At 43.7% G+C, this 10,505-nt stretch overlaps 1 protein-coding gene across 1 annotated transcript; it reads right to left on the minus strand.

Annotated features, from left to right (window-relative positions):
- Window positions 1-570: 570 nt before the first annotated feature.
- On the minus strand, window positions 571-7,083 carry LOC124350572. The gene is made up of 8 exons (XM_046801340.1): window positions 6,451-7,083; window positions 5,168-5,389; window positions 4,984-5,110; window positions 4,051-4,180; window positions 3,895-3,965; window positions 2,790-2,971; window positions 2,166-2,371; window positions 571-2,091 (listed from the first exon to the last, which is right to left on the minus strand). The coding sequence occupies exons 2-8, from the start codon at window positions 5,375-5,377 to the stop codon at window positions 1,002-1,004; spliced, it is 2,016 nt and encodes a 671-aa protein (XP_046657296.1). The 5' UTR covers window positions 5,378-5,389; window positions 6,451-7,083; the 3' UTR covers window positions 571-1,001.
- Between the last annotated feature and the right edge of the window lie 3,422 nt (window positions 7,084-10,505).

Consider the following 10,505-nt stretch of genomic DNA (forward strand, 5'->3'; position numbering starts at 1 on the left):
AATACCGGCACAAACAAAACTTGCATTTTGTGTTGTTGTTTGTTGTGAAAGCTCACCCAGGTCTGAAATCTACACAAAGGAAAAGGTTACATACTGCAAACAAACTGCCATTGCATCGAAAGACGGGCTTTACATGATAAATGCTAGTCGAAAAACAAAAATAACATTTCAGAAATTTGTAACAGGTTTTCTCTTCTATTTAAAGCTCCCATAATCATTCCATTTGTTTTCTCAGTTTTATTTACCTGTCAAACAGAGTGAAGTGGCATGGAAAGCCCGACACCAGAGGTAACACTTTACACGGCGACCACATTTTAAATTAATTATTTGATTGGCTGTGATACTTTTCGTAAATGTCAAAAAGTGATCGTTCAGTTTTCTTTGAGATCTCACACTTCGTCTCGTTTCGAAACTTTTAAAGCAGACGACACTAATTGAATTAATCTGCTTAAAGGTATCGATATAGAAATTAAGAATCGGCAAAAGATAAACAACAGTTTTTTCAACCTCCAGTTAAATGAGTTTAGACAAAAATAATTAGACTGAATAAAATAAACAGGACGATTTAAATTTCATGCCAAATAGTTTATTTTTTTAAAACAATTTTTAGTTTGCGTACAAAACTATTTACAGTCAGTCAAATAAAGTCGAAATTGCATTCTCAATCATTTCGGGAATCCAAATATTAGTGGCATATTAGAGACTTCACACCCTCTCGATTTGATAGATGCTCAGTAAAATAGCAGGTTTGACCTTATTCCTTTTATGTCGACAGCCGACCATCAACTTGTTCTTGAGGTAACAGTTTTCAATGTTTTTTGTTTTATTTTTATTTGTTTTGTGTCAGCAAGGATCTCTCTGTTTTGTACTTGTCATCATCATAGTCATCTGGAATTTTTTTTATTTTAATTTTCAAAAACGGTGACCAGCAAAAAGGCCGTCGATTTCACCGGGCGTCGTCGTCTATAGATCATCACTTTTTGTTACGTCATAGATTTTGTTTAGGATGAAAGGCACATGGCATTTTTCTGATGAGGAGGACAACAACCGTATCCTTGCAATTCGCTCAAAATGTCCGTCAGGTTTTCCAGACCGAGCAGGTATCCGTTGTCGGGTCCCCAGTGGACCCGTTCGTCCAGTCCCAGGTAACCGGAGAAAGTTGTGTGGGCGAAATCGATCATGCGGACATCGACGCAATCCGACCAGCAGTTGTTGTCCGGCTTGCTGCTGCTGGCAGCAGCAGCATCCAGCAGCACTTGTTCCTTGTCCTCATCCATCACTCGACGTTTCTTCTGCGTTTGGCTTCCGCCGGCTTCTTCCGTAAACTCTTCGGTCCGGCTGACTTCCAAGACGGGCGTCAATTCGCCCTCATCTTCGCCGGGCGGCGATCCGGACAGTTCCGTGGGTTGTTGCTGCTGGCCATCGTCCAGATGATGAGCCCACGTCATGTCAAATTCACCGTCCTCCTCGCTGTCCGTCGTGTAACTGATGGCGGCCGATCGCTTCATCATCGTCGATTGTTTCAGCTGCTGTTTGACCAGCTGGACCACGGCGGATGAGGAAAAGACTCCGCTGTCGGTGCTGTCCGTCGAGTTGTCACACTCGTAATTGGCTGCCGGAGTCTTGGCCAGTTGCTTGAAGCGACCGCCGGCCTGGTGGTGCTGGCCGCCCGACCAGTTATTGCAGCACTCGTTGGTGGTGCTGCTGGACGAAACGGAACTCTGATCCATGTAGCATTCCAGTCCGGAATCCACCGATTGGGGACTGGTGCTGAACGACTGGGTCTCACCGCAGCTGTCCGTCAGGTAATAGGCGGAGTCGCTCGACGAGTCGGTGATGGACACTTGATTGGGATGGCGATGCAGACGGCCCGGAATGGTCATCAATTCCTTCAGTCGCGGAATCTGGGCGTCAGAGATGGATCGGGCCGGCTTGTAGCAACTCTGGCCGTCGTCGTCGAGGCTCTCCAGCTCGCAGTCCGAGTTGGATCGTCGACTTCCGCCGGATTCGCTGCTGCCAAGGAAACGGAAATCCGGGCTGAGGAAGAATTCGCAATTCTCATCGCATCCTTCGTAAACGATCAACAGGGAACTAAAAAAGCGCGGGAAAATTCAAATCATTAATTGTCCAGGTGTGTGACATGCTGTCGCCATGGTTACACATACCTCGAATAGAACCGGAATGTATCCTGTTGTTCGATGGCTTTGCGGAGTAGCCTGAGACGCTCGAGGATGGCCCCAATGATTCCGGCCCTTCGGGCTCCCCCGCTGGCGAAAAACTGGACCAGCGCCTTGCGGAGTCCGTCAGCATCCAGCCGACGGCCAAAATATTTGTCCTGGGTGACGAACTTGTCCGACGTCGCTTCGTACACCTGGGAAAAAAAAACAATTGACACATTATTAGTGGCGGCTGGCGGGAGATTCAAAAATAGAATTGGCACTTTTCATCACGGACACAATTCTCTTCCGGCGGCTTTTGTTTATTCTTAGACTCGACGTGATGATTGGCCGACTACCAAATGATATGGCCGCCAAGAAAGAAATGAATGATCATTTCTCCCTGCCGGCTATTCTCTTCTTGCGCGGTTTAATACGGACAAACGGAATAACGGACACGAACATAAATCTCAACTCTCCCGCCGTGGCGAAATTTTCAAAATCCAAAATGGCGCAACAGGGAAATTCAACGTTTAGCATTACACACACTGCTCACAGCAACGACGTCATAGTGGAGATGACGAACAACACTAGAAATTTGCATAAGACGCATTTTTTAAGTATTATTATTACCTTCATGCCGCAGAGACGGAGTCCGAGCGAGGCGGAAATGCTGGCTGCGCACTTGGCCATCTGCCGGGTGCGTTTCTCGGCAGAGGCGTCGTCACCGTGCTGCCGGGTGCCCATCTTCAAGTCCAGCACGCACGGACGCTCGAACTTGGACGCCGACGCCACGTTTTCCAGCATCATGAAAACTAAAAAGAAATGGAAGGAATAATTTATAATCGCGACCTTCAAATAATGAAATTCTTTATTTTTTAAATCATTTGAATTTCGCGGGCAAATGATGAAATGGAGGCCAAGAAAAAAGGGGAAACGAGAAACCATTGGGGGATAAATGTATACGTGATCGCATTTCGCATGTGTTGTCCTCAGGTGACGACGGTTGGCTCCTAATCGTTTGATAGGCGTCACGTGCTGCGCCAATTCATTAGCTGCGCATTATTACGCGGGTATGTAGCCTACTGCGAGAGGCTGAAATTAATTAGATGACCTTGGGTGGGGTGTTGGCAAATGCGAACCAAGGATATGTCGTAATAAAATTTCTGTCGTTCAATATCTTTTTTTATTTAAATCTTATTCCTTTGATGGCAAGGACTTTTATTTCATTTCAAATTTCTCACTTCCTTCCTGAATTTGATTTAAAAATTAAAAGACCCGTGACTTTCATGAATATTAAAATGATAACACACATCATAAGGCCTGTGGGAGAGTCGGGTGGATTTTTGTCCAACTTATTTGATGTCATTCGAGGAATAGTGCGACAATTTGACACATCGCTCATCATCTGGGTAACTCGTTGCCGATGGCGGGGTGTAAAACGATGGCGGGAAAATGAAAAAATTCGAAACTCTCAGACAAATTTACACAACGACCAGACTTGCAGTAGTTGTGGATGAAACACACACGAGCATCAAGAATATCATCTGGCGAAAAGCCCAACTATTTCTCCATTACGGCTAAAGTGGAAGAAGAAGAGGAGAGATCTGGCACACACGTACACACCGGGTAATGAAATGAACCGGAGCGGCAAACAAACCAGCGGGTGGACCCCGAAATAGACCGTATAATAGACAGAGAGCTAGAGACTAGACGGACTGTGTGTGTGTGTACTCACATTGAGATGATCCATCAGTGTAGGTGTGGGCCGGATGATAGGAAATGGCTTCATGGCCGGCCAGGGATATCCTGCGCGCATCAAGAGATTATAGAACCAATTAAATTGGAGTTGTCGATGATTGGGGTGGGAAAAGGTTTTCGGGGGTTTTTGTACCTCAACGGGGCGTCGTGGCGACTGTTGTGGTGCGACGAAATTTCCGAATGTTCGGCCGTGACGCTGATCTCATCCATGGCGAATCGCCTCCAGTATTGGCGGCCTTCTTGGTGCCACGTCTGGATCACACCTAAATGTTCCCAAAAATTAATTCCAGGATTAGAAATAGATAAATTTTTTGCAAAACATGTCAGGATAGAAATAGCCGCGCCCTTTGTACACACACACATGTCCCCAGTCACCTCTCATGTCGCCGGGGGGGGGGGGGGGGTTGATGAACGAGGAATTCTATAAAACGTCGTTCATCTTTTCAGTTGACGGGCTTCTTTTCCTTTTTATATTTTTTCAACTTGTCAAATTTCTTTGTTGGTGATGTCACAAGATCAAACGAGACAAGCCGACAAAAAGTTTTTACCAGCGGAATTAAAATGAGCTGGATGTATACATATTTCTATACGCAAACCAAATTTTTTTGTTTTGACATTTTTTTATTTCGTTTGAAAAATTCACGAGGCTTCCCGCTCTATTCGCAGTGCGAACCTCATTATTTCCTTTTCCCCTCGCCGACATAGAACAACAGACAAAAGGTTTGACGTCAGACATTATTCATTAAGTGTGTAAAAAGGACTATGGAGGGACTAAACTTAGACAGTCGTCCATCAACTCATTAAATCTCTCCCAATTGGGGAAATGACGTCAATGTCTAGAACCTACAACGAAATGTGGAACCTGCACAGCATATCTACCATTTTGTTTACACAGTTTGAGCAATAATAACTTGTATACTTTGTTCTGATTGATGGGTGACGTGAATTTGCATCAAGCGGGAATAATATGGCACCACAAACTGATTATTTGATTGCCTCATTTCGTCTATCTTTTACATGTTTGGATGATAAAAATAATAATAACAATTGAATTTTTTTTTTTTACCTTTGCACTTGGGCGTGAAGGTGCGAATGTCTGGCGGTGCGTTCAGGTAGAAACTCAACTCCCGCGGGATCAAAGGCTTGCAGACGGTGGATTGATCTAGCTGCAGGAACTGGGTGTGGCCTCCGACCTTTCAGTCAAATTTGTTTAGTATTATTTAATTGAATTTTTAAAATATGAATTTTACCTGGTGACAAAATGGCCGGAGTAGTGGGCAAGGATCGGCCGGAAGGAGCGGAGGCTGATGCAGGTCCGTCTGCTGATGACGACCGTCCTCTTGCTGGAATTTGCACTTTTTGGCATTGCGTATCACTTCCATGGGGTTATTGATTCTGGCAGTCGCCGAGTTATTCATGACAGCTGCTGGTGGTTTCTCGTTGGCCGTCCAACAGACCATCCCATCCGCCAACTAAAAAAAACAAACCAAAATAAAATAAAAATAAAATTGTCTATCAGCTGTTTGGGTACAACATTCAACAGTTCAACATTCGAAAAAGGGGAATTCCATGTGAAAGTTTCTATACACAACGAATTCCACCTGTTTTATTATTTTAGATTTTCTCTTATTTTGTTCTATTTCACGTTGATTGGCGGGAGGGGGTCTCACGGTCGTGAAAAACCGCTGACTGCTGGCGGGCGAATTGTCTGATAGTGATGACGTCACACCGGGAAAATAAAGACTTTTATTATTTTGTGAAATCGGCCAACGTCAAACATTTTTTTATTTTCTACGGTTCTCGTGACTGGTACGCGCTCTCCCCCCGCCATGCAGATAATAAATGGTCGCTCCGGGCTTTTTTTTGTTGTTATCTTTGTGTGCGGGTTTTGGTTAAAAAATTAAAATCAAGTCAAAAGTTCTTTTGTCGGCGCCATTTTTCGTTCTGCAGGGGAAGTCCAAGTCCTGGCATAAAAATAATAATAATAATAATAAGAGAGTTCCGCACTCTCTCTCCCATTAATTTGAAAAGGGACTTGGGTATTCCCCCTCCCCCTCTTTTTTGCGTAATAAATGACACGCCAGGTGGGTGCTGATGAACCAAAAAACCATTCGCGGGTTTCGCCAAACAAGAAATGAAATAATTCAGTAGAGTGTGTGTGCGGGTTTGGATATCACGGTCAAGGATAAAAATGTTGTCCGTGTGCTGCTGCGTTTCTTTTTGGTAGTATGGAAATTAGGGCGGGCCTTGCCAGCTATGGCCCATATTTGTTTGCAGTCGGTCAATTAATTGCGCATGTATCAATTTTAGCCAATGAAAACGAATCGTCAAAACCTTCCAAATGGTGGCACGAGGGTACAGGCACAGATCCCGTTGCGCAATTTCCTTATTGGTCACGTAATAATCAAATTTTAATTGAAAATACCAGCACACAGGAAATGATTGAAGGTAAAATTGGACCGCATCTTCACAGGTTAATCGAGACGGCAATGTTTTATATTGCATAAATGTCTATAAATGTTAATTTGATTACCTTGTTGAACGAATTAAGAAACAGGTGATTGTACAACTATGGAGAAAGTGTTTCACTTATGTGGCGAGGTACAGCAACGAGCTGAGTATACAACAGACGCAGTCTGAGAGCTACTTTTCACGTGACGGAGAACAACACTGGACTGACTGAGACTGTGCTCTTGACGGAGAATATATAAGTATCACGAAATCTAACTGGCGGGCTGATGGCCAACAAAAAATAAACCGGATTTGAAAAAGGTATAATTTCCTTTTCGATGTCCAACTCGTTCTGGTTTTGTTCTGTTCGGGGTCGGTTAGATTTGAATTATAATAGACTCTCCTATTGCCGCAATAACACGACGACGGACTGTCACGAGCCAACAAAGACACAGCAGGCTCAGCACTGACGAGGTTTTTGTTATAGTATTTGAACGTGGCCGGAATGTGCTGTGTTATGTAACACGTCACCCGACAAAAACACAAGACGACGTAATAATTAATTAAATGTGAAGTGAGGGGAAAATCACGCGGACGTGCATAATACCACGGTCACTTGATAAGGAACAACTCAACAAATCAAACCAAAAAATGGGCAGAACTCGGAAAAGAGCAACGATCCGAACGACTGGACGATGGCGACTGAAATGATATACTGTCCAGCTCCCGCTAGTGGGAGCTGTTGTATATACCCTGTATACAAAAAAGGGGTGGCGAGGTGGGCGGTTTTTCCCATACCGTCACTCTATTCTATACTGATTGCGTGTCAGTCTGATATTCGTTTGACGTCACTCCGTATAAAATCCAACATTACATTTTATTATCTCTTGTTTTTGAACATTCGGTCGATTTTCTCTGACGTCGACTTTTGTCCTATTTACATCGTACCGTTGTTTACTTTTATTATTCCTTCGGTCGTGAATTTCGTCAGATTATATCAAAAAAAGGAATTTTACAGAGTTACAGAGGAGAAAAGTGGAAAAACAACAGGCGATTACAAATAACTCAATTCGGTTTTCCCTGCTCCACTTTGCTTTTGTTATTTCTACATATCGATCGTGTCCGCACAGACCACAGCACAGCCCCCTATACGTAATTGCCATTTTCTTTTTTGAATGGTAGCTACTAGCTTGTGTCTTGTGTGTGTGTGTCTGTAATTGTTTGTTGCGAAAGTGGGTCATGGTATACGTTTAACCGATCAATCCAATGTGGTGACGGCACGCTCTCAGCTGATGGGCTTCGTTCTGATTTCTTTGATTCCGGTTGAATTCCACCGCGCTGCTGCTGCAACTGCCATTCTTCTTCTTCTTTTCGTGACTGATGCACATTAGAGCAGACGGTGCGTACGTGACCTATCGTGAATCTCTTTCCTTCGCAACGGCCAGAAAAGAATAAAGAAAAAAGGGATTTTTACACGAGATTGATGTTGGATAAAAGAGCTGAAGGGTCTCATTAGTTATAGCCGACTGCACCACCAGTCGATGCTGAAATCGATCTGATTATTAAATATTTAAATTGCTCAACATTCACCCGGTCTCTACCCAGAAAATTGCAGTTTTTGGGAATTTCGTAATTTCGCGGGAAATTTGAAAAAACAAAACAAACCAAAAAGAAGTTTGAAATAAAAGAATGTTCTAAAGCAAAAGGAAATTTCCAGGAACGCCGGGGGGTAGTTCTCTTTGATGCATAACATTAATATCACGCCGTGGTAGGTACCGCGCGCTCGTGTTTGGTTTCTTTTGACGGCTGGAAGCTTCTGTGTAAAAATGCCTGCCGGCTGCCAGTTCTATATCTATTACAAGCAAAAAACAAAAAAGGAGAATTGAATTTAATTGGCGACTGCTTGTCTGGGGCCTTTTTTTTGTTGTTCGCTGTTGCTACCGCATCACGCGCGGGACTCGGCGAGGTTTTCCCTTATGTACAACCGGCGAAAAAACCGGTGGGGTGGTGCACGAACGCCAACGGGAAACACGATAACAAAAACCAAACAAAACCGAAAGAAAAGAACTGCTGTATATATACTGCTGCCGGGATTTTAGACATTGAAACAGCTGGTCGGCTCTGACGTCACATCGTGGGAATCCACTGATGGGAATTTAATCGCCAGCGCGGAAATATCCGATCGATTATTTTATTTTATTCCCAAAATAGATCTGCCAATAATAAGTTGGCAACGACATTTGTCATCAGCATTACCGGGAATTTCACCTGATCACGCCTTAATCGTGTATAGGGGGTGTAGGGAGGTGTTCTATGGCCCTAATAAAAACCGCCATCAGCTATTATAGTACATTAGCGTGAATGATGAAGCAAAGCCATTAAGGCTTATGCTGTTATAAGTGATGATCACAGAAAGTTGGGAGTATTAAATTAGACAATGTCGGATTCTAACACACAACAGTCATGGGAATTTAAAATAAAAAAAGGGTTTGCACGACATCAGTAGGCCGCTCCCACGTCTACATAAGCCTTTCGCCATCCACTATCCGCGGAAAATTGTGCGTTTCGTGCACAATATCAATTCGGGACAAGGAGAAACGAATTTCCCTTCTCTTTTTGCTGGAAAGGCCCAGAATGTAATAATAAAAGTGAAAAGAATTAGACGTAATAATATAATGACAGTTGGGAATATCCCGTTATGCAATCAGGTAAATTTAATTTTGTTTCGGGATGGAAATAATCAAATTCTTCCTTTTTTATTTTTATTCCCGAATAAGATAAATATTTAAAATGATATGGTGATGGAGGTGAGTTCAAAGCCCTCACGCGGTCAGTCGCTTCTTCTCTTTGTCTATTTTCAGCAACCTTGGGAATGTTATAGTAGAGCCTTTTATTATGTATCTAAAGCTTTGCACTCTTAACGACATAGTTTCGGGACAGTTGCGTAACAACAAAAAAACAGCTGTTTCAACGGGGAATATAAATATCCAAATTCCCGGGGCCGTATTGATCGGGACTGGTGTCAACCAATCGGAGTAGTGGGTTGGCCATAGACATACAAGGAATATAAAAAGGGACCTATAACTCTATAGACGGTCTAACCCCCTAAAGAATTATAAGGGATTCCCGTCTCATCACATATAGTTCAGCATACGGTGGGCTATATACTGCCTGGGCGGTTGCTCTCGTTTTTTTCTCTCTCCGGTATGCAGTCGCCGTCTACACACACCGTGTAACCGCATTCCTTTTTGACCGCGCCGATATAGTATAGTACTGTTAACATGTGCAGTGACGTCACTGCTGTGGCGTGAGCCACTTCCTTGATTACATCCCGCTCTTAATCTCGATTTCTATGCAACGCGTTATTGTAGTATACACTTGCAATTCGAGAGCTTCGGGATTTTTAATCAAATAATTGAATTGTGTAATAGAAACTTACCCCAAGGCGCTGAATTTCGTTCAGTTGAAAATCTCGAGCGAAGACGAATAACACACACTGGATAAGGTTATTTTCACACGGCGTGAATGATTTTATAAAAATAACGACACGAAATTGTTTTAGCAAAGAATTTGGTCGAGCCCGAACAAAGAAGGGGGTGAGGGGTGCTGCTCTGGGTTTTTAGATAGAAATATGGCAATGTCGCCTTTTGTCTGCGTGCTGAAACGTGTGTGTGCTGTATACGGGGGACTGCGTGAATGGGGGCTGATGTGCGTGCGGGAGTGCTGGCGAGTAGAGAAAACTTTCGACGTTGTGCTCAGTCGGAGACGAGCAGTCGCTCTGTGAAAGGAATCACGCCACCTTACCCAAATATATACGAACGCTCCTCCTTCCCTTCCTCTTCGGGTTTTTCACGCAACCCACCACCCTTCCAGTCCCGCGAAAAAAAAAGAAGCCAAAATCCTTGGGTACATTCACAAAAACATATAAGAGATGGGAGGGGGGGGAGTCAGGTGGGGTGGAGGAGTGTATAGAGTCAGTGGGGGGGTTTTTCTTTCTGCCTAGGGGGGGACTGCACGCGCAGACGCAATCAAACTGCTGGTATATTAAATAATCGTGTCCCGGGTTTTTCACGAAACGAAAAATCACGAAATACTTTTAATTTTGTCTCTTTACACTTCTTCGTCGTGAATAAAAGA

This window comes from Daphnia pulicaria, chromosome 7 (genome assembly GCF_021234035.1).
Source record: "Daphnia pulicaria isolate SC F1-1A chromosome 7, SC_F0-13Bv2, whole genome shotgun sequence".
Lineage (NCBI taxonomy): Eukaryota > Metazoa > Arthropoda > Branchiopoda > Diplostraca > Daphniidae > Daphnia > Daphnia pulicaria.

Excerpts from the sequence above, each read along its gene's own strand:
- LOC124350572 (XM_046801340.1), bottom strand. The coding sequence starts at position 5,377 with ATGGTCTGTTGGACGGCCAACGAGAAACCACCAGCAGCTGTCATGAAT. Across the intron at positions 4,181-4,983 it reads CTTCACGCCCAAGTGCAAAG|GTGTGATCCAGACGTGGCAC; the intron begins GTAAAAAAAAAA and ends GGGAACATTTAG. Across the intron at positions 2,372-2,789 it reads TCCGTCTCTGCGGCATGAAG|GTGTACGAAGCGACGTCGGA; the intron begins GTAATAATAATA and ends TTTTTTTCCCAG.